General features: G+C 42.9%; 4 protein-coding genes across 6 annotated transcripts; 2 read left to right on the top strand and 2 right to left on the bottom strand.

Moving 5' to 3' along the window:
* Positions 1 to 220: 220 nt before the first annotated feature.
* Positions 221 to 7,405, bottom strand: LOC116841665 (transportin-3). Of its 2 annotated transcripts, XM_032809889.1 has the most exons (19): positions 7,285 to 7,405; positions 7,014 to 7,210; positions 6,131 to 6,334; positions 5,849 to 6,006; positions 5,677 to 5,749; positions 5,433 to 5,570; positions 5,141 to 5,358; positions 4,928 to 5,072; positions 4,722 to 4,868; positions 4,391 to 4,626; positions 4,131 to 4,270; positions 3,868 to 4,059; positions 3,525 to 3,766; positions 3,246 to 3,386; positions 2,945 to 3,156; positions 2,709 to 2,865; positions 2,428 to 2,595; positions 2,241 to 2,353; positions 221 to 2,143 (listed from the first exon to the last, which is right to left on the bottom strand). In XM_032809889.1, exons 2-19 carry the CDS (start codon positions 7,128 to 7,130, stop codon positions 2,083 to 2,085), a joined length of 2,862 nt encoding a protein of 953 aa, XP_032665780.1. In that variant the 5' UTR covers positions 7,131 to 7,210; positions 7,285 to 7,405; the 3' UTR covers positions 221 to 2,082. The 2 variants fall into 2 exon arrangements, with proteins under 2 accessions (XP_032665780.1, XP_032665781.1); XM_032809890.1 differs by lacking the exons at positions 7,014 to 7,210; positions 7,285 to 7,405 and adding an exon at positions 6,666 to 6,858.
* Positions 7,406 to 9,118: 1,713 nt separating this feature from the next.
* LOC116841649 (WASH complex subunit 3) lies at positions 9,119 to 10,434 on the top strand. 2 transcript variants are annotated; one of them, XM_032809860.1, is made up of 4 exons: positions 9,119 to 9,266; positions 9,420 to 9,584; positions 9,725 to 9,993; positions 10,277 to 10,434. In XM_032809860.1, the coding sequence occupies exons 1-4, from the start codon at positions 9,216 to 9,218 to the stop codon at positions 10,338 to 10,340; spliced, it is 549 nt and encodes a 182-aa protein (XP_032665751.1). In that variant the 5' UTR covers positions 9,119 to 9,215; the 3' UTR covers positions 10,341 to 10,434. The 2 variants fall into 2 exon arrangements, with proteins under 2 accessions (XP_032665751.1, XP_032665752.1); XM_032809861.1 differs by having other exon boundaries at positions 10,280 to 10,430.
* On the bottom strand, positions 10,429 to 11,715 carry LOC116841651 (60S ribosomal protein L44). Its single transcript, XM_032809863.1, has 4 exons — positions 11,555 to 11,715; positions 11,021 to 11,194; positions 10,594 to 10,710; positions 10,429 to 10,509 (listed from the first exon to the last, which is right to left on the bottom strand). The coding sequence occupies exons 1-4, from the start codon at positions 11,555 to 11,557 to the stop codon at positions 10,489 to 10,491; spliced, it is 315 nt and encodes a 104-aa protein (XP_032665754.1). The 5' UTR covers positions 11,558 to 11,715; the 3' UTR covers positions 10,429 to 10,488.
* A 1,381-nt stretch (positions 11,716 to 13,096) lies between these two features.
* Positions 13,097 to 22,787, top strand: LOC116841650 (glutamic acid-rich protein-like). Its single transcript, XM_032809862.1, has 3 exons — positions 13,097 to 13,657; positions 19,328 to 19,502; positions 19,592 to 22,787. The coding sequence occupies exons 1-3, from the start codon at positions 13,550 to 13,552 to the stop codon at positions 19,657 to 19,659; spliced, it is 351 nt and encodes a 116-aa protein (XP_032665753.1). The 5' UTR covers positions 13,097 to 13,549; the 3' UTR covers positions 19,660 to 22,787.
* Positions 22,788 to 22,919: the final 132 nt, after the last annotated feature.

Below are 22,919 nucleotides of genomic sequence, written 5' to 3'. Positions count from 1 at the left end.
TTCATCTCATCCGCACTCATCTCCCGCAATCAGGGTGGCGCTTATCGCACTGGCTGATCCGTTGTCGATTCCACGTGGCTGCGAAGCGGCGAGGACAATATGGCGAAAACACGCATCTTGCGAGGAACATTGTTTTTCGATACACAGGTCGTCGCTCGATATTCGGTGTTTCCTCTTGCCCGTCGATAAGTCTATCCTACGGTTGAGAAGTGACGTGCGCTTCCGTAAAAAATATCACTTTATTTTGCGATTGATCGATGAGCCGTTACTATACGAAAAACAAAATGACGACGATTAGCTTTAACAACGTAAATGCTACATTGTTGACGGTATTCGTAGGTGGATATCCCATAGGTGTATACCATCGAAGACGAACGGGTTTGTTTCTCACGCCGTGCGTTTTGCGCACATAGTACATATGTGTGTACGTTACAACCATTTCTCTCTCTCTCTCTATCTCTCACTCTCTCACTCTCTCTATTATTACTTATCTTTACCACAGTAATTCATCTGTACATTAACACTCCATGAAAAGCAGTGTCTTAAATTTGTCATATGTAAACTATCTGTACACTTAAACATAGATTTAACGTAACACTATCAATATATCAATTATCCTTGTATTCGTTTATGAACAAACGAATGTAATCATCCTTTACGAACAGTATTGCAGCAAAGTGCTATTTTACGTACGATTATCATATATATATTGTACAATTATTAGAACATGCTTAAAATATATATATATATATATATATATATATATATATATATATATATATATATATATATATGTGTGTACATATATACGTACTAGAAATGGACTTTATATGTGCAAACATGGAAAATTTTGTATAAACTTCTAAAATTTTCTACACAAAATTGTAATTGGAGTAATTACTTCACGTGTATTGATACAATCGCGAGAAAATTGTTTTTGCTATAACGCTATTATAAAATACAAATTGAAAATTAACTACAAATGGTTTTAAAAGGCCGAGTAAATTGTTAAGTAATATAATCATCATTTAATTTAGAAATGCTGCCTAGTGTCTTGTGCAGTATAAGTTGAGGAACAACAACGGATGTCATTGTCAAACTTTATACTAAAATCTTCGTTTTTAATTATAACATATGCGCACACAAATGTTTAAGTATGCAATAGAGGCAATAAAGATTTGTATTCTTTCCAAAATAATGAACATTGTAGTACATTTGCAGATGCAGGCCTAAAAGTTATTTTAATTCTCACAAATGTGCTTTCCACATATATTATTCGTCGGCCATGAACTGTATTCGTTCATGCGAAGATAAATGTGATAAAATTTGTTTGCTAAGTAAATGTAATTGTGACGTCAAAATAGTAGTCGAGACAGTAAAAAATAGTGTTATAAAATTTTTGTCGATTAACAGATTATTTCACACACAAGCAAAATGAGTCAGTATAATCTAGTTAATTTATAAATAAAGTGGTCAGCACGCATACATTTCGTTTTCATGATTTTTACGCGTTTACTGTTTATAGTATGTCTGCAAGGTATATGTTTTCTTCCATCTGTATAAAATTATTTGCCCAAAGATAAATTCTTTTATTGATATATAAATAAAAGATATCATAAATTTGAAAATGTTCGTTTTATACACATATAAATATTTGTCCATATCTAATAATAGATATTGTATAAATTAATAATAGTTTCTTGCGACGATCATTAATGTGCAAAACATAAATGTGTATCAAAATGCACGAAAGAGATAATACAAATAAATGTATAAACAAATACGATGGATTTCCTCTTTTGTATAATTGCTTACAAAAAAAAGATGCATCTCCAAGTACGAGATGTGTATCGATATACTTTGCAAACATCACTATAGATAGTAATCAAGGAAAATTTTCTCTTTCTCTTTCTCTCCTGCTGTATTTCTACGACATCGACTCACTGTATTACATCTCGTCGTATTGAAATTTTCACTCACCAACGACGACGACGTATTCAAAGCTTGATGGAAGATCTTCGCAATTTGTAATTTAAGGAGAATTTAATAAAACGAATATATCGCACGCATCAGCAGAACGCATCAGCGATACAGGCGTGCAAAATTTCGCAGAGCGGTAGTAACAGATTTCGCTGACTCTGCACTATATATAGAAAAAAGACAAGGTAAAAGGACATAAATTAGTCAAGTACTACTACTACATATATATCGGCATATATATTGTTATATATGATACTTACCTCGTAATTGTATTATGAAATTCGAGCAGTTGTTCGGGCGTGGCTGTAGGAGAACCACTCGCATTCTGCGATGGCATTGTCTTGATAGCTTCTTCCAGCCATTTTGACGTGAGCTGAGAAAAGAGAAAAGAGGGCAAAATTCGTATGCGAGAAAGTGAAAAGTAAAGTGGACCATACGGGCTCTTACCTCTCTATCATGTTGGACAAGTTCTATAATTACATCTGCTATATCGGACAACATGTAAGACGGTAATGAAAACACCGAGGCGTGCAGTAATTTTATAACGAATGTATGACCCTTCTCTTGTAATATGCTTTGCACCATTTGTCGCCGTCTCGTGTAATCCGGACGATCCTAAGTAAATGCGTGTCAGAAGTGTGATACAATTACTTATCTAATAGTGTGAATTACACGCCGTATGCTGGAAAATTTTTATTGTAACTTTGATTTAACCACAAGACAATTACCTTGTGAATACGACCGCTGTTCAAGAGGTCGTAAAAGAATTTCATTACTGAGCTGTTAGCATCCCTGTGGTCCAAACTGCATGCCATTATCGCACAATCTACAATGCTCCCGATAATGGGAGATTGTAACAAGGGAACAGGTGCTCTTTGAAGGAATCTGTTGAAGAGACGAAACATCAAGCTTACGATGAAAACAGTAAAAAATAATTATTGGTAATAATCAATCGTTACTCTACCTGGCGCATAGTCTGAATAAATCGTCTACTGTGTCCGGATGATTCTTTAAACCATCCTCTTCCTCAAGAAGAGCGAAAGTTGGACCGATGAGAGCTTGTAACATATTCAATAAATTCCACACACATATTGCGTCTTTGGCGAATTCGTCCACTAATATAGATCCGAGATACAAAAAGCAACTATGTTGATTTAATGTATACAACGGTACAATCTGTAGAAAAGCAGACGAATTGCGATACACATCAAGCAAAAAAGCAATAAGAATCGTATCGTTACTATGTATCTTGTTGAAGCAAGTACCTCTTTTATGATCGGCTCGAGCAAATGGGCCGAACGTGGACCTACGCAACGTATAGCGAAGCGTATACAACGGCAACATCTCTCCATGATTCGTACATCCCGCTGATATGTCGTGCACACATTAGATAGTATTGGCCACATCTACGATCGCGTGAATGAACGATAATTTAAATATTATTAATACTGGTTAATTATATATAATATATTATTATAATATTATTAATCTTGTTAATTATACACTCTTTCTCTCTTTTTCTTTCTTGTTTCGTTAATACTCACTTCGGTGACTATGCCTTCACAAGGATGAGGCTTATTGGGATCTTCCGCTACTGCAGGCTTAGTATGTTTAAATACAGTGGCTAATCTATCCAGCCATATCACAGGATCAGTCTTTGTTCCTCTCTCAATTGGAATTCTGTCCGATAGGAGTGTCCATAGAGAAGTCGCGTGGAAACCACACAGTTCTCTCATTGCTCTGGTGACCTCTTCTTCTGGTAATCTCGCCAATACTACCGACACTCCTATCATAATATAATCGGACGTGTTGTAATTTGGATATTTATGAAATAAGGAAATACGACGCAAAATATCGATATATAAATAATAATTTTGATCGAAATACCTTTTAATAGGCCAAGGGCTGCGTCATAATTAATAGCAAAATTATCCAAAGAACATGCTATTTGAAGAAGTCCAGAGAAATGTGATGCCATATGCAATGGACAGGCTGTACAAATACTTAATAACGCACCTGAGGCGGCATTTCCTAAACCTTTTTGATTTAAACACGCCAAGAGGAAATTCAACACTGGCTCTAAAATAAGGAACACATTAGAATGTTGTAGAGAAAGTATCCAAATCGATATCCAGCGTTCGCATTCTCACCTAAAGATCGTGGATGGCTATCTATCCATTCGCATAGTTCACCTAATAGAAGAATACTGGTGTGCCGCACAGCTATGTGGGTATTTTCTGGTAAATTGAGTATAGCCTCTACTACCTTGGGTACCACATCGTTTTCTTCCCTGTCATGCAAAAACGAAAACCCACAGTTTATATGAATTTGCATGCTACCTCCCATGTATGAATTTGCATGCTATTTCGACCGCGATTAATGAAGACATTTACTCATAATTGAGACTTACGGTAGAATGTTCTTTGCCACTGCTTGCATTATAAAAAGTGCAGCTTCGGTCGAATCCCAAGTAGGTGTATGTATAGGTTGACCTTGTGGTCCAGGTCCACCGGTCAATGACGAGAACATTTGTCGGAAACAGTGGCTACTTCCGACTATGAATACTACGTCTTTGATCAGATCCGACACGCGAAATCGGAAGTCAGCAAATTCTTCACCTCCCACACCTTCTTCCACGAGACCCAACTGGCGATTAACGAATAATTCTTGTAATTGTCATTCCACTGACTGCGTAATCTGTGAATTATTTATCTTAATAAAATGCTATCAAAAATACTAACGTGATCAGGTTCCATTTGACAATGCCTACAGAGAGCACCGATCAGTCTCTCAATGTGAGGCCGAAATATAGCATTGAGATCGTCGCTATTCTTGTGATAAAGAACCTCCGACAGCCGATACCACAAATTGAACGATATTTGTCCAACCTTGAAAGAGAGATACAAAGTAATCGATTGCACTCGTCATGCAATCAACAGTACAATACCTCATAATCATGGTGACCAACACATGTTAGGACAAGGTCTAAAATTTTGATGGCATAATGCTGTTTCCCTCCTTCACTACCCGCCACCATGGTGTCCAGAAAAGTTTCAGCTAATTCCGTAAATATTCGGCAGTAATTTATAGATCTGCAATATATTTTTTAACGATTAAACTGCCGCTGCGAACGCATTCGAGCGATCCGAGGAAAACTTACTTTTCTGTGTCCTCGTGCGCGACAGACAAGTGATACGGTTGTTCCAGATTCATCACACTTGCGAAGAGACAGGATTGCAATTGTCGTAACTGCACGCTCAGCTGGTTTTCGCTATCGTGATTTGCATTATTATCTGCATATAACGCCTGCAGAATCACACAAATGCAATCGGAGGCTGCTTCGTGCAATTGCGAACCCTCCATGTGATTGCCGAGTATCTAAAACGCATTTAATGAAGAAAGACATGACTGCTGAACATTCACAAAATAAAACATTCGCTCAAGAGATTTACCTGCAAAGCATAAGCGACAACGTCGCTCGAGGGTATAGCTTCCAGTGGTATTGCATGAACAGTTATCCAACTGGTGAAACATCGCAAAGTAGTGACTCGTATTTGTACATTTTCTCCACCATTCTTCACACACATTTTCTGTAATTACACTATATATGAAATAATGGACAACTAAAGTCAAAGTGAACAAACATACCTATACATTATTGTTAACAAACGCGATACATAACATTAACTTACATACCAGAAACTCTGTTAAGATATCTGCACTTGCTTTAAGTTCGAGCAATATATGTTGTCTATGATTAGCTCCTAATCTGTAAACATAAACAAACAAAATATTCTTGATTTTTACACTGTCACTTCTTCCTTTCTCTTTTGCTTTCTGACATCAAGTAAAAAATAATGTGCTGTACCTAAGTGATCTGGAATTTACTTCTTCTGGGAGCACTGTCAGTATTTCAAGTAATGGCCACAGATAAATGGTGCTCCCCCCAAACCTATTAATTAAATCCACTACTGGCTTTTGCCATGAAGACATTTGTAGGGCCAGATCTGCTAATGCTAAGCACAACTGTAAATTTGAAAACATCAAACAGTTAATGAAAGTTAAACGGAACGGAGAATTTATGATAAACTCGTCTTAAATATTTCTTAAGGCTAAAACATAATAATATTAAAATATAGAGAATAGAAACCTGTGTGACAATAGCATTATTAGTATTCTCATTAATTTGTAATATATGGTCCATCAACGAATCCCTCAGTGAAGCATGAGCTTCTGGAGGTAATTCGTGAAAAGAAAGTTGGATTTTGGTACGCATTGTTTGCGCAGCAAAATAACAGGACTGTACATCCCGTTTTTGATGAAGCATTTCGTCAGCTATCTTCCATGCGTATACCTGCAAACATATAGATACAATAAGCTTAAAGATAATTGTAATTAAACGATTAATCTCTTAACATTTAACTGAAGAACACTCGAGGCAAATAGCCCTATATAAATTAACAGTTACAGAGAGAGAAAGATGGAAAATATATGAAGTGTCTCAATAATAAAAAGAGAAATAAAACTTCGCTTTCATTTGATATTTTACGGGCTTAAATGCTACAGAGTAAGAAGGTTAAGTCAGATCTACGATCGACAAAGTGTACATATGCTGCCCAAGTTATCTGATCGTAACCTTAACCTAACCATGCACGTAAGTCGTGTAATTGAAATCTTTGACTTACGAAAGATACGTCGTCCGGGAAACGTGAGTCCAACGCGAAGAGTTAACAAAGATCTACGTGATTGAATGTATTCGTACAAGACTGACATATTGTTGATGTCGCGTTTGTTATAATTTGTTCGCGTCGTATCGTAACGACAAATAAGATTTCTTTCGCAGCGGCACAACATCCTCCTCTTAAAGTTGGAAAGTATTTATCTAGTGTACCGCTGATTCTCAATACTGATAACATAAATGCACCGAGAGCATACACACGCACTTATAATCGACACGATAACACGATGTTTGCGCTTATCACGCCGGACGCGGTGAGATCCATTCGCGGATAAAAACGACCGTATGAACTCACCGATTTCTGCAGCTCCCCTAGCCATGCTGACGCTTTCACTGGTTCGTTTGGATTTGTATTATTATATAAAGAGTACACGGCCTGGTAAGTGGCCTCCAGGGTCGGCGGCGACTCCATCCTTCAAAGAATTGTGGCGTTCCGCGAAATCTCCATACAGCCTACCCCAACCGTGACAAATAATTGTAGTTGTACGTTCACTGTAATTAGTACAAACTGAAACAGTTTCCCGAGCAGTTCTCCACAGTGCTCCGTTCTGAACCGCGAATCTAACCTCTAAAGGAAACGGACAGCACAGTAACGAACGACAATTCCGAACGGGCGGCACGGTGGCTCGTTAGGAGGAATTCATATTGCGTTTAAGAACTCATGAATTGAATGTGGATTCTGCTTAAGGATATATCTGAACTATATAAAAATAGTACCAATTTGATAAAACTTTGGGTAACTTTTCCTTTATTATCTATAATATAGTGAAAAAAATTTCAAGTAGATTTTAACCTAAATCGTTGAAGAGTAATTATTATGTTAATTTTACACGTGTTCTTATAGCAAAAGCAACTTTCCTGAATGTAATGGCTCCTGCACACTGGACGCGGTAATGCTTGCCGCGCGGAGGAAGTTTGCGCGACAGCCAATCAATATGCTGCTTTCCGTAATAACCTTCTAGCTTTTACGGAAAAACAACATATTTGGCTGTCGCGGGGACTTCCGCCGCGCGGCAAGCATTACCGCGTCTTGTGTGCAGAAGCCATAAGGTGCGTTCCCACTTAGCGCGTCACGCGTCGAGTCGTCCGTCGCAGATCAATCAAATCGTCCCATTTTATTGTCTAACTTTACGCGAATAAAATGGAACGATTTTATTGGTCCACGAAGAACGACGCGACGCGTGACGTGCTAAGTGGGAACGCACCCTAATGAATAAACACCAATGACTTAGGGCTATCGCACACAATTAACATAACTGCATATGCATAGCATAAGATCGTATGGACCAATGAGCATCGAATATTAAGCATCGAACACCAATATGGCGATTTAATACTCGATGCTCATTGGTACATACGGTCTTATGCTATGCATATGCAGTTATGTCAATTTGTGTGCGATAGCCCTTAGGCCGCGTTCCGTTTCACGCATATGCGCGCATTTATCTATAGTTCGTGTTACGTATATTGTAGACAATGCGCGCATAATGCGTGAAACGGAACGCAACCATATATACATAGACCAAGCATTCCTATACTTCTGGGTAGCAATCATGAATCTTTCACGTGAACTTCATTTTAATTTTTCATTTTTCACTGTAATGGCTCCTGCACACAGGACGTGGTAATGCTTGCCGCGCGGCGAAAGTCCGCGCGATAACCAATCAATATGTTGTTTTTTTGTAAGAGCTAGAAGATTATTATGAAAAGTAGCATATTGATTGGCTATCGCGCGAATTTCCGCCACGCGGCAAGCATTACCGCGCCCTGTGTACAGGAGCCATAAATATCTCGCTTCGCGAGGCAAAGCGACATTTGTTTCGGCCAGTTCTTTTATTTTTAATAGAATTGCGTCGAATGAATTTATTTTCATCAAACTCGGAGATAAGGATAGTTATTCTAATAACGTGTTCGAGACTTTTAGAGCATATATATATATGGAGGAAGAATTGCGTATGCTTTCTGTAGACCAAGGCTGCGTTCCGAAATGCACTGCCAGTACTGAAAATCTATAGTTCATGTTACGTATATTATAAAATTTCAGTACTAGCAGTAAATTTCTGAACGCAGTCCAAAAGTGTCTCCAAGATCTGTGCGAGAAAAAAAGATATACATTCCTATTCCTCCTCTGTGCGCATACGCCAACATGCGTCAGTTGTTGCTGGACTACAAAATTATTGGTTTCAATATTTTTTTACTTGAATTCTATTAACTTTACCGAAAAATAGCAAGAGATAAAAATTGTTTATTTTCCTCTCTCTCTCTCTCATCCCGCCTCAAAAGGCAGCGCGCGTTCCAGGTAGTATATATTTCAATGATTTAAGTTGACCAAAGTTGGTAGAAACGGGTAAAGTTGGTAGAACTGCATAAGCAGTTCTCTAAACCAATACGTGGTTTCCACTCTTCATATCTGACATACAGTGAAGCAAGATGTCTGCTATCAGCGTGATACGAGTTGACAACTTGTCAAACTGAAGGCGGATAATCGCGCTGCACGATGAGTGATTATAAGATGCCGATAATCGAACCGACTATAGACTACACAAAGGTGTCGACAATGAGAAAAATTCTAACGTTCACTTCGTTGCTATTTCTCTGTTTGCATGCTATCGACCGCAAACAATGACGCCCGTTATAATGTTTTGACGATAACAGTAGAATGCAGAAGGGAGCGATAGATCTGAAATGATTTGTATTTTAGGTACCGCCGATCAATCAAAAGCGAACGGTTTCTTTTATCAATCATTTTATTACTCATACCGTTACGTTTCTGAATAAGTTTGCCTTGTCCTGCGAGGAGAGACTGTACGAGTTTGAAAATAAGTTGCAAAAGTTAGAAGCATCGTTAGAGATACTAGAGTCGCGGGTACGTAAACATGTTTTGCTATGCGAGCGTGTGTAAGAAAAGATTGCAATGAGATAGAAACCACTGCGTACACAGGAATAAATTGCCTTTCACAGAATCAAATATCTTTTTCAAATGTCTCGCTTTGTTTCTTTGCTTAGCTGTCCTCTATATCTGGTTTAGAACAAGAATATCGTAAAGAATTGGATAATGTTCAGAATAATGTGAGTAAGTCAGAAGAAATAGAGGCATGTCAAGTGAATGAACCTGATGATAGAGAGGTAGAGCCTAAAGATGAAGAGGAAGATGAGCATGCTGTAAGCAAAGATCCTCGTTATGAGAAATTCTTTAAAATGATTCATTTTGGTGTACCAAAACAAGCAGTCAGACTAAAGATGGAGCAGGAAGGACTGGATGCATCTGTACTGGAGTAAGTGTGATCACATCTCTTTTTCCCCATACTAATGATTGTATTTATGACACTAGTCTGCAATTAGTTGAGATTAACCATTAGTATTGAATGTACTAACACATGTAAATATTGACTACAGAATTTAATTAAAACTATCTACCTGTTATGAACCATGATTTTAATTTGGCAAGAAATGTATTTGTTGTTACATACACAAATTATCTTAATATCCCATTTCTCTCCAACCATGCAGACACGGTATCAAAATAATCTTGCTATTTTTATTTCTTTATCCTATTAGCAGTCCACAACAGGTAGTTTCTATACAACGGCCATCAGATAAAAGTGAGAATCAAGATGAATAATGTTACTAAATAGCATTACTTATGTTAGATATATCAAGTGATTTTTACTTTATACAGCTTATTGAGAAGAAATAAAGAAATACACAAATCCCTATAGGTTTACTTTATTTCTTATTAAATACAGAGGAGAGTACGTTCAGTGAGTGCCTTAGAATTGAATCATTTGTCCCTGAAAATGGAACAATTATCATTAATGTTTATCTATAATGCTCCACTTAAGTTTGTATGTGACTTTAAATGTGTTTGTACTCACCTTCCTCTTTTTATCACCACCCAGCTCGAAATGCTTGCACCTCTTCAATGGAATTTGTTTCCTGTACTTGCATTCTGTACATTCCATTCTGAGTACAATTTTCTTTGTAGTCTTTGCCTATAGTAACGTAATAAAATATATTTACATTTAGAACAGAAAAAACATATAATACTAGTAAATATAATTTATCATCGATATTGATCACTCTTTAATGATTATAAAATATTGTCAATATTCAATCATTTGTCAATACTTGATAAGTAATTTGATCAACAAATATCAATATAACAAGATATCAATAAATTTGCATAGCAGCAACTTGTTGTCTAAGTTATAACGACTAATATTGTACACAAAGCAATAAAGACTAAACTGCAATTTATCTCGAGGTATTTCATGATAATACGTGTACATGCATGTCACATACCTTCTTCCTGAAAATAGGCTTAGTTTGACCACCGAAACCCTGCTGCTTGCGGTCATAACGTCTTCTACCTTGCGAAGCGCGTCTCTCCTTGCTTTTCTTGTACTGCGTTACCTTATGGTTCTTGTGTACTTTGCATTTTTTGCAAAAAGTACGTCTCTGCTTCGGCACGTTAACCTATAAGAAATCAGTGAAAGCATAGAGTTGAGAAGTGTTAAAATCGCGATTTCGCTGCTCATCGTTGACGCGAGTTGACTTTAGGCTACATCTCGTTCAATTCAATTGATCGAATTTGTTAGAAAACATGCAATATTGCAGACCGATGAATCAAAACATATTTAATGTTAGCGCGAGCCGATAAGGTTATGTTTCCGACCAACGGAGATCAATCGCTTCTCGTCGGATCGAAAAATATTCATGGGAAATTCTGATGGACATTAATTAAATGCGAAAGCGAATTTCACGGGGCAACACGCGTAACGATGGCCAAAATATACGCGGATCAAGAACATTCGCGGAAATCACATCTTAACCCACCATGTTGCTTCTGAACGAAAGAAACGTGAAAGAGGAAATACGATTGTCGATGCTCTACCGGACGTGGCGGCGGCGCGACGCGGCGCGGCGCGGCGAGCGCGCGGCGCGCATGCGCACAGCGAAGTTGTTGCAACAAATTCCGAAACCTTGAATAAATTTTTTTCGTTATACACGTATAAATATTAATACGATGGACTCGTGACAACGTTCCGCGAAATTGATCACGTGTGAAAAGCGACGCGGGAAGGAACGCGTGCGGCACCGGATATCCGGTTTTGGAGCAGCGCGAAACTGCGATTACGTTTATACTTGCCACTAACAACTGGCGTGAAAATTGGTTTAATATATAAGACACTCAATCAATAAGCGCAATTTTATATTAAGCCGCCCTTCGTTATTTGCGTTACACGGCGTACAAATAAAGCGCGCAGCTTTGTTGCGATTTTAGCCCGACAATTCTGACCCAGTCACCGCGACAGTCCTACGCGATGAGTAACAATGTCGTTTGTACAATCTCAACCGACACGCAGTACTCTGCATGTGTATATGCATACGTGTATGTGTGTGTATGTCAAAGGACAAATATATGTCGCTCTTAAAGGGGAGGGTCGGATGAGCGGTTTTTGTTTTTATCGAATCTTCCCCGCGGTGTGGCGGCGATGAAAGCGACTGACAATCGGTCGGCGTGCGCGACCAGATGTAACCGGCATGATTCTTCGGGTTAATTGGGATGGAAGCGCAATTGGCGTCGCTTCGAGGCGGCACAATCCTTCAGCGAATAATTCGAGCAGGTTGCACCTTAAAATTTTGACTGGCAGATGCGCGTCTGCACGGTTGCGTGCACGTTGCGTGTTCCCTCTGTCTATAGATTAGGGATCGCTTACAATGCGGCCGCAGTTACGTTTCAAAAACATTTATTGACGAATTCGATAAAATTTTTTGCTAGTCCACGCGAAGGAAATAGATACACGATCGATCCATAGACTGACTTTAAAACGTAATTGTGCGAGCGTATTGTAGACGACTCTTAAGTCCACGGCGCGTACGATATGAAATTCGCCGCGGATTATCGCGAGACGTGCGATCGCACTCGCACGTCGATCGTGGGTCGTGCGATCGTTTCGCACGCCCTTCGCGCCTCGGCGCTCATCGATTTTATGCGAACACGTGGACTAGCTGAAACCTACGTAGGACGACTCGCAGCGCCGAGGCTTATTTGAATCGAGCGACATAGCCTCGAACCGGACGTCTCGCTCGGACTACGAACTCTCGAACCCCTCGTCCTCCGCGGGATTTAATTTTATTTGTGCGCCGGGCGAGCGCGTTACATGCGTAAACCCTTCGGGAAATCGTGAAAGATCGTATCGCGTAATAATACGGACGATCGCGTACACCGGCAACGCTCTACAGTGCAATGAGACACCGACCAATCAGGGATTTATCGAGTTTCAAAGCCGCGCCATCTTCATTTTTGAACAAAGCCAGGTTGGACATGCTAGGAGCCGGGATCGAGTAGTAGTCCGCTTTGCGCTATTCGCGCCACACTCGTCGGTACACGGCACGCTCCACTCCTGACTGGTTCGGCTCCTCCGTCACTCGCCCCCTCTCAGTTTCTCATTCGACCTCACTCTTTCTTTCTCTCTCTTTCTCTCTCTCTCACTTGTTCTCGCGCTCCGTCTCCCTCTTGCTCGCTTGCGCGCTCCCTCTCTCTTCCTCTGCCTCTATCTGTCTCTCTTTCCCCTTCCCCGCGTTTTCCCTCTCCGTCGTTGCCCCTCAGGTCTTCGCCTGACGACGCTGCTCTCTCGGGCATTCCGCCGGAAGCCAACGTCGCGTGAGGACACGTATCCGAGGTATCGTAAAACGCGTACACGCCGCAGCCGCCGCCGCCGCCGCCGCCGCAATCGTCGCCGCTTTCTAGTACACTCGAGCCGAGTTCGAGTCGCGAAACAGAGTTTATCGTACGAGTACCGACGCGCAGAAGACGATTCAACCGACATGAGCACCAAGGAAAACAACGAGGTCGCGGTCGAGAAGGTGACGGAGAACGATAAGGCATCCGGAGACGCAAAGTGCGAAATCAAAGGGATCAAGAGGCCAGCCGAGGTGAGTAAAGCGCTACTCCATCGTGAGAATCGTCGTCGGGGGGATCGTCGTCCTTGCTCGCGCGTGAACGCGCGCTTCGCTCATCTCTTCTGGTACACGATACGCGGTAATACACGAAGTACGCTCGTTGCGAAGCGCGCCATGCCACCGTCGCCGTCGCGAAGTTATTTGATCGCATGGACGCGCTCCAACGAGATCGCGGACTCTGCTCGCGAATAGCGCCGACACGGCAGAGTTTTCCCGCCGGCGTGCGTTTCCCATGCATCATCGTGGACGTCGTCGACGTCGTCGTCGACCGGCGGTACGCGTCGAAATGTGTGTTCTCACTCACTCTCTCTCTTTCTTTCTCTCTCTCTGCCTTGCTTCGTGATTCGCGCCGCCGAGCGACGGAACCGCGGCGAGAGAACGCCGCGCCGGCCGGCGTTTCTCCGGCCGGACTCCATATTTTCGTTAGCGAGTGGCTCCGAGCGTAGTCGAGTCCGCTCGATCGGACGCGCCGCGTGCAGGGCACGTCTTTTCCGGCGCGCAGTGTTTTTACGCCACGAGCGCGTAAGAGCGCGCAAGGGACGCCATTGCATTATTCGTCAAGCCGCCGCGCGAGCGCGACGATTCTCCCTCTCTCTCCCTCTCTTTCCTTCTCGTGTTCTGTTTCTCTGCTCGCTCGATGGCCGACGACTACGACGACGACTACGACGACTACGATGATGATGATAATGACGATGGCGATGACTACTCCTCTACCGGCCACCGTCTATAATTATCAGTTCTGCGTTTCGTGTATCCAAAGTTGAAATTCGAGGCAACGTGAGATCTACGTGTTTGCGCGTGCATGGAAAGGGATAGAGAGATAGATAGATAGAGAGGAGTTATTTGGCAGAGCAAGAAGGAAAGAGAAAGACAGACGAAAGAGAGAACGATTGAGTAGTACAGGAAAGAATCTCGGCGGCTGCTAGCGCCATGTGCTCGTTTCTCGCATGTCTCTCTCTCTCTCTGCCCATCTCTGTTTTTCCTTCTACCTATCTCTTTCTTTCTCTGTTCACGTTCAGCAAGTTCGTCTCCTCTTGCGGTTTTTAACACGGCACTTCTCTTGCTGTTCTCGCTACTTTGTGTATAGTTAGAATCGCTCGTCGGACGCCATTTTTATGTGCCAATATAGCGTCACCATCCGGAAAAGCGGACGTCCCGCGCATTTTTCCGATCGTCGTGGTAGTCTGCCACCATTACCATCACTACTACTACCGTCACTCGTCGCTGTGTCGGTTTCCATTATGGCGGCCGAAACCAAGCCCGCGTTCATCGTTGTCTTCTCTCTCTCTCTGTCTCTCTCGCTCGCTCTTGCGCGCTCTCTCTCTCTCCCTCTCGATCTATTTCTTTCTTTCTCTCTCTCTCTCTCTCCTGTTACGCTCCCACGCGTACACTTGCTCTTTTCATTGTAATTGATCGATAATTCGCTATAAGGGGGTTAATCACACACGACAGTCGATCGATAGACGACCGACGCGTATCTACTTCAGGTCGACGCGTTGCCCTGAAATTGTTTACCGATTTGCGTGCATAAACATCACGACGAAGGCTTCCTTTTCCTCTCGCTCCCTCTATCGGACTCTTTCTCACTCCCCCTCTCTCTTTCTCCCCATCTGTCTCCCTCTTTCTTTTTCTCTATCCATCCGTCTATCTTTCTCTCTCACACCGTCCTCGGCTCTGCCAGTGTATAGCGGCGGCGGTGGCTCGTTCTCGCTCTCTCTTTCTCTTTCTCTCTTTCGTCGAAGGTACCCCACTTGCGCAGCTAGCGGCAACGCCGTGCATTATATACCCGGTGTGCTCTCCTGCCTCCCTGTTCTTTTCGCGGCTATGGCGGTCGCGCGCATCGGCGCGTTACTACGAACCTTCGAGAAAACATCGTTGCCGCGATTTTTCATCTTAGATCGCGGCAGTGCCGTCGGGCGCGTCGCCGATACGCCGTGGCGAGGGGCCGGCGGGAGCAAGGGGGCCTTATTTTTAGCCGATAATTTACCGTGCGATTGCGTTTCCTACGCGTGAGGCGCGCAATGGACGCTGGCGGAAATCCGCAAAAACCGTGGTCACAACTATATGTACGGCCACGACGGCCGCGTTGTCGGCGTCTTTCCCGGCGCGTCACGTGGAAAGACCGAAGCATGCAACGCATACATACATACGTACAGTACGCACGGTACGCATAAGTTGACGCGGCCTTATTACGTCGATGACTCCTCCTGAGAGTATCTATTAATTCGCTAGATCGCGCGCGGTCGAATGAACGAGGAGGCGAGGAGGAAGAGGAAGAGGAGGAGGAAGCGAGAAAGAGAGGGCGGAGGGAGGGAGAGAGAGAGAGAGAAGTTCTGGAAAAGGACAGGCGACGACGGCGCGCGTCTCTTCGGACGCGGCGTCGAACGTGCACTGTTACCGACGCGCACGATTTCCGAGCGTTCCTTTGGGAAACAACACCGTCTATGAGTACACGCAATCACTATCGCTCCGGAAGATGGGAGAGAGAAAGAGAAGAAAAAAAGGGAGAAAAGTCCGAGGTCAAGGCAGAAAATCGCGTTTGTACGAAAGGGAACATACGCTCTCCAAGTAATAACGCGCTTTTCAGTTCGCGTTCTGAAATTGTTGTTACGATATCGATACTTCGTACGAACTCTGGTGATTCGAGCGAGGACGTCGGCGGCTGCGGCTGCGATGGCCGGCGTTCGATATAGGAGAGAAGGCGGGAAAGGCGTCGCGTCGATCGGATAACGCAGTTTATGGATCGATGTGCCGTGAGCCAGAAATAACTTATTGCATTCAATGGTTATCATCATGTCTCGTGGGCGCTCGGTTTCGAGCGCGCGTACCTTTTTATCGCTTAATTATCTTAATTAGTGTTGTTACGGCGCTTCGAACGCCGCGTCTCGGCCGATTGGTCGTTCCCCGTTATTTGGCCGTTTTTCTCCGGCGCCTTCGCCACTGTCACCTAAAGCACCACTTGATTCAGCAGAATTCAGCCGACCAACCAGCCACCGATCTCGGCAAGAGCCCAAATGTCGCTTTTAGCAACCGCGTTGCCGGAGACATCGCCGATCTCGCCGATAATCCGGTATACTTAAACGTCACGCGATAATTACATAACGGCTATTCATTGCGTCGGTCGGCTAGTGAGAAGAAACGCGAGAACAAGTCTATGCGATAGGTTATGAACGTCGTTGGGTTATCTGGCGAGACCTCGTGATTGGGAACGGGCAGATAGGTTTAATCGCGCGGGCATAACAAGCGACGATGACGATGACGACGACGACTACGACGACAGTGGCGGCGTTGTTGTCGCCGTTGTTTAGCGGCCGACAGTACGAATACTACACCGTTGTCATTCGCGTCGAGAACATTTACTCCTTGTCGAGCGAGGAGGGTAGGTAGACGACGACTGCGAGAGTGATCGGCGGATTCGGAGTAACGCGCGCGTGCGCGCGTCAGCTCGTTGATCGGGTTTCCATTGTTTGTAGAACGCAGTCGGTAACCGATCCTTCATTAGCAGTTTATTGCAACAGGTCGATTCCGTATATGGCGATACGATTACTGCGAATAGTATGAGACAGAGAGAGAGAGAGAGAGAGAGAGAGAGACAGAGAGAAAGAGAGAATGAACGTAAAAGGGAGGGACAGAGATCATAACGTTGATTCAGCGTTCGATCTCGCTTCAACGCACTCTCGCTTCCATCGTGAAAGCGAATCGCGCATCGATTACTTCCGACATTATCGCCATTCGATCGATTACGATCTCGACACGTTCGTCCTTGCGTGAAGACCATCGATTTTTTCTTCCTCCCTCTCTCTTTCTCTCTCTCTCTCTCTCTCTCTCTCTCTTTCTCTCTCTCTCTCTTTCTCTCTCCGTCGCGCCGTAACGTCCACGTGATGTCGGTCTCGCGGAATTATCGTTCTCGGTTCCCTCCGCTTTAGATTTGTACTCTTACACGAAAGCATCGCGTTGCACGACACTCGGGCCCGGTATCTTCCTCCTTGCTATCCCCCTTCCGTCTCTCTCTCTTTCTATATATATATATATATATATATATATATATATATATATATATATATATATATTCTATCTATCTACCTATCTATCTATCTATCTATCTATCTATCTATCTTTCTCACACTGCTCGCCTTTGCGCGAGGTTATACGTAGCGCGAATGTATCCCCGCCACGCCATGCGCCTCCGTCATCTGCCAATCACCGCGGCCTTCTCACTGCGCGTCGCCGGTCTCCGCGTTTCCGATTGGTCGGCGCACCTTCGCGCGCGCATCCGAAGCTGCTTTCTCGTACCCGCCGATACGAACGGCGCGTGTATACTATTACGCCAAGCAGCCGCTGCCGCCACCACCGCCACCATGGTCGGCCAGTAACGCCGTATGGCCACGAGTCTGGCGTTACCGGCACGACTCTCCTTTCTTCCTCTCTCTCTCTTTCTTTTTCTACCTTTCTCTCTCTTTCTCTACCTCGCTCGCTCGCTCTCATCATCGTCGTCATCATCGTAGTCGTGCGAAAAGCGGAGCGACGCCGGCCGAATGTCGGAAACCGTCACAAGACGACGCGCTTGTCTCGTGATATTGGAGCGGATGCTCGCCTTACCGCGTTTTTTCCGCAGCACACTCTCCGCGAAACGGCTCGCCTTGCCTTTCTCTCTCTCTCTCTCTCTCTCTCGCGATAAATTGCATTATCGCAGTATCACGATGATACTACGAGAACGACTGGGAGTGTGCGGACATACGCAGACAAGATGTTTCCCCGACGTGCGAATAAATTCGGGGCGAACTCTGCTCTCTCTCTCTCTCTCTCTCTCTCTCTCTCTCTGTTCCTTCCCCTTCTCCCCCTCCCACCGAAATCGATAAACTATGATGCTTATTGCGTTATGGCCGTTGTATCACTACGGGCTATGGGGACTGGATCAAGGGCATGCTCCTATATTACGGCTCTCGGCGGAGAATTAAGGTTGCGCGTGGGTGACGACGATGGGCGCCCCGGTGGATTCTCCCGCGTCCAACTGTCTCCATAGTTTGAGCTTGAACTCTCTTGCTCTGGTGGAACGTCCGATTATCAAATCGGTCCGTTTCGTTCTTGAATCGGCGTGCGCGCGTCGATAAGTGTCGCGAGAGAAGTGCCGGAGAGAAAGAGAGAGGGACAGAGAGGGAGAGAGAGCCGCGGGAAAAGAGGAGGCCCGTTTAACGCTAAGCGTTTATCGGCAAAGTCGCGACGCGGTCTCTACTACTACCTGTTCTTCGCGTTTTCGGCCGGATCGCTCGGTAGACGCGCGACCCCCTCCGCCATTTCCCTTTTCCTGTCCCGCCGTATTTTAACGGGTAGGGAAAGTCCCCACCACCTCCCTTTTCGTCGCCACCGTATTTCTTGGCGGGAAGGGACCTCCTCGCCGCCCGCCGCGTACGTACGCTTTCCTCTCTGTCCTTGTCTTCCCCGCTGAGGCCGCTTCCACCGCCGAATTTTCTTTCTATCTTCTTATCGTCGCTCCGACGTTGAAAAAGGGGATACGCTTTGCACGAGCGATGGAACGGACGAGTAAAACTTGATACTCTTGCGCGTTGAGATACACTCAACGTAGTTTGCAGTTCAGGATCTGCACATATCGCGTTGAGTTAATCTGTTCATGCCTGTTTGCAGGAGAAGAACGAAGAGACGAAGAAACAAAAGAAAGAGGAGAATGGAGACGGAGAGGTAGAAGAGGAGGAATTGGAAGAGGAGATCGAAGAAGAAGAGGAAGTTGACGGTGACGGTGAGGAGGATGACGAAGACGATGACATACCGGAAGGTGAAGATGATTTGGAAGAGGGTGAAGGTAATTTGAACGATTTCTCTGTTTTTCTCCGCGCGTTCGAACGAGCACCCCACCGTTCACTCTTCGGCACTTTTGTCATTTCGTTACAGAAGAGGAAGATGACGACGCGGAAGGTGAAGTGGAAGGTGAAGTAGAAGACGAAGAGGAGGACGCATAATGAAGAAAGGGGGAAAATATGTAATTAAGAAGGGAGGCGTTAGGCACGTGACGACATCATCGTCGATTTTCGGCAGTTTCAGCAAACTTACTCTCATATTGAGTGGTTGGTAATAATGTTGATATCCATCGTGCCCAATCCATGTTACTGGATCCTTCCGACCTACGACTAAAAATTACCACCTCACCAGAATTGTGGCGGGCTGACACGCATTAGATGCGATCGCAATTCTATTTGTCTTGGCTCATCGCAATTCTGGTCGTCTAGCCGTCACCAAATGCTGTCAGGTAGTTTGAATGATAACCATATATTCGTCCTGAGGACTAGATGAGTTCGATCTTATCTTCTATCTAGGCTTTTATTTCGATCGTTTATACGTTCGTTTGTTCACTCGTTCGTTCGTTCGTTCGTTCGTTCGTGCGTTCGTTCGTTCACTCGTTCGTGCGTTCGTTCGTTCGTTCGTTCGCTCGCTCGCTCGCTCGCTCGCTCGCTCGTTCGTTCGTTCGCTGGCTCGCTCGCGCGCTCGCTCACACGGTTCCCAAGACGAATCTATCGTTTTATCCGAACCACCTACTAACCGGTATTTGCCGTCATCTGGCTTTCTTCGCGTGACCGTTTTATAATGAAAACTTATTTAAGAAATAAAAAATATTATATTTAAATAGTTGTAAAATGGACATTTATGGTGATTTTTTTTTACATTAAAATCAAATTTACGTTTGTAGTTCGACGGATGTCTCTCACCTTGTGCGTGTGATATGAGTTTTTCTTCAGAAATGATAATTGCAGTGTCTTCACAGGAGCGCGAGGTTATCGGACAGAATTATGCGCATTATGTTTGCGCAATAAGGCAAATAAATAAATAAGTAAATAGGCATGAATGGACATCTCTCGACATTCAGTATATACGAAAGAAAAAGAAAGGAGGAAAAAAAGAAAATAAAACGGAGAATCTATATGATAGAGACGCTTCGTGCTCCTGTTTGATATAGAGACAGAAATTGATAAGATTTAATGCAACGCTCGCGTCAGGTAGTGTGGATGAGTAAATATATGACTTTAACATTGCATAATAATTATACATAGTATGTATAAAGTTACGAAATAAGAAGCATTCTATTATTAACGAATACTATTATGTAAACGTAACGTAATTGCGGAGAGGTTGTTACACTTTAGGCTTGGGCATAGATAAGGGAGAGCATCGAACAGTCAACTCGCCAGTTGAATTGCTGTAAGGGGCACCATCACCCTTCTCGATTCCTTTAAAGCAACAATATCATTTTTTGTAGGAGATAAGAGTTCAATTACATGTAGATAAATATATATATATATATATTTATAACTCCAGAACTGCCGTGTGTTGCATGACGCGAATTACAAAAGAAATTATCGAGCTACGACTAATTATGTGACGATTATATACACCCTCTCTCTACAGAGATATTCTTACCTAAACATAATTCGAGCGCGTTTCGGTTACTCCTTTTATGTATCGTAATCTTTATCTTGACCTGGACTAACTTTTAGCAATGGTTCGTTGACTCGTTGCAAAATAAGTTGGCAATATTTGTCCTCGTCCTTTTACCGTACACAGTGGAATCTGTATTTGAATACTGACGTGTACTCGTTATATTTTTGCCACGCTCATAGCCACACGTACACTGACGTAAATCACACGCGCATGTGTACACACGTACATATACAACTTGAGGATCTTTTATTATTTAATAACTCGATGATAGACGATGATCACTCACTGATTGCTGAGATTACTGTGAGGTAGAGAGGTGACTCTTTTTGCTAGAGTCGGTGAATCGTTGCGATTGGCAGGTCCATACCGCTACTTATTTCGGGAGTTAGAAAACGAAAAAAAAGGGTGAAGAGACATTGCGGTTACGATACCATTGTACCATAGCTGCATAATAATTAAATAAAGGTAATGATAATTTGGATGCGAGAGAATGTCCCACGTTTTAATGTACAAATATTTTCGAATGAGATAGTTAAATAAAACGCAGTTAGATCAGAGAAAATGAATTCGTTCTCGTAAGTAGTGATGGGTTTGATATCTGAAAAAGAAAATGAAAAAAAAAGAACTATGCGGAGATGGCAGTGTGTAAAAGGCTGCTTCCACCCACGGACTAAGATCCTGCTGTATGGAAACCAAGGAGATGGCGGGAGTTGGACCGTTTGTACGTTGATACTTGCGAAAGTATCGCGATTCGCGATTTCTCGATGGTTTGAAGAAAACGAAAATTCGAATATTCTTTTATAAGTACACATGTAACGTGTCCAACGACCGATCGATGTGTCAATGTAATGATGATGATAATGATAATGATGATTGTTATTATTATTATTATTATTATTATTATTATTATCATCATCATGATAATAATGAGATGATGATAACGATGACGATGCGTAGAAATCGTACCATCTCCGGCAGTCTCTGTTAATCTACGGTTTTATACACAATCCGCTATGCTGTATTTACACACGTGTTCGCTTCAAGATAGTAATTTGACGATGATTATTGGCAAAGGACTATCTTAAAGTACAGGTGCCTGAGCAAAATGAATACTTTAGCGTTCATAGTATACTATACATACATATAAGCATAGCTCCATTTAATTTTATTATAATACAATGCCAAGCCCCGTTTGCAACAAGAATACACACACATATACACACACATACACATACATACGTATATACATCCAGAGAGAGACTTGCGTCTTGTACGTCAAGCCCGACGGAGTACGACGGTGCACGTCGCGCTCGTGTACTCGACGCGATTTGGAAAATTCACTCATTGGTGCTAACGGGTCTTACTCAATCAGGCTGATTGCCCACATACCGTTACATCCCTACGTTTGTTAGGTAAGCATGAAAGGAAGTTTAAGACATAAAATCTGGTAATGACATGTGTCTATGATTAAACGTAAACGAACATCCTAGGCTAAGAATTTGGTTTGTGTGTTCAAGCTACTTTTGTACAGGATACCATCGCATCATCTCTTTCAACTTAACAGTAACCGACACCACAGACTATATATTTCTGCCCATTCCATCAAAACTGAAACTTTCATTGTATTTTTAAGTAAATACATTTTGGAAAACAACACGAGATGTTTTTTTATTCTTCACATATATGTGAAGTGAAATATTTCTTCCCCGCTCATATATATATATATATATATTATATATATATATATATATATATATATATATATATATATATATATATATATATA

This window comes from Odontomachus brunneus, unplaced genomic scaffold (genome assembly GCF_010583005.1).
Source record: "Odontomachus brunneus isolate Ranch 3 - 2012 unplaced genomic scaffold, Obru_v1 Obru_scaffold_017, whole genome shotgun sequence".
Lineage (NCBI taxonomy): Eukaryota > Metazoa > Arthropoda > Insecta > Hymenoptera > Formicidae > Odontomachus > Odontomachus brunneus.
The sequence above is the reverse complement of the archived record's forward strand: the minus strand, read 5'-3'. Positions and strand labels throughout refer to the sequence as shown.

What these genes read in the sequence shown, in the direction of transcription:
- LOC116841665 (XM_032809889.1), bottom strand. Translation starts at nt 7,130, where the DNA reads ATGGAGTCGCCGCCGACCCTGGAGGCCACTTACCAGGCCGTGTACTCT. An exon ending in TTGGTCACCATGATTATGAG is followed by an intron (nt 4,869 to 4,927) that starts GTATTGTACTGT and finishes CTCTCTTTCAAG; the next exon opens with GTTGGACAAATATCGTTCAA. An exon ending in TTGTCCAACATGATAGAGAG is followed by an intron (nt 2,354 to 2,427) that starts GTAAGAGCCCGT and finishes CTCTTTTCTCAG; the next exon opens with CTCACGTCAAAATGGCTGGA.
- LOC116841649 (XM_032809860.1), top strand. Translation starts at nt 9,216, where the DNA reads ATGAGTGATTATAAGATGCCGATAATCGAACCGACTATAGACTACACA. An exon ending in TAGAGATACTAGAGTCGCGG is followed by an intron (nt 9,585 to 9,724) that starts GTACGTAAACAT and finishes TTCTTTGCTTAG; the next exon opens with CTGTCCTCTATATCTGGTTT. An exon ending in CTGGATGCATCTGTACTGGA is followed by an intron (nt 9,994 to 10,276) that starts GTAAGTGTGATC and finishes TTATCCTATTAG; the next exon opens with CAGTCCACAACAGGTAGTTT.
- LOC116841651 (XM_032809863.1), bottom strand. An exon ending in AGCCTATTTTCAGGAAGAAG is followed by an intron (nt 10,711 to 11,020) that starts GTATGTGACATG and finishes ACGTTACTATAG; the next exon opens with GCAAAGACTACAAAGAAAAT. An exon ending in GTGGTGATAAAAAGAGGAAG is followed by an intron (nt 10,510 to 10,593) that starts GTGAGTACAAAC and finishes TTCCATTTTCAG; the next exon opens with GGACAAATGATTCAATTCTA.
- LOC116841650 (XM_032809862.1), top strand. Translation starts at nt 13,550, where the DNA reads ATGAGCACCAAGGAAAACAACGAGGTCGCGGTCGAGAAGGTGACGGAG. An exon ending in GGATCAAGAGGCCAGCCGAG is followed by an intron (nt 13,658 to 19,327) that starts GTGAGTAAAGCG and finishes GCCTGTTTGCAG; the next exon opens with GAGAAGAACGAAGAGACGAA. An exon ending in TGATTTGGAAGAGGGTGAAG is followed by an intron (nt 19,503 to 19,591) that starts GTAATTTGAACG and finishes ATTTCGTTACAG; the next exon opens with AAGAGGAAGATGACGACGCG.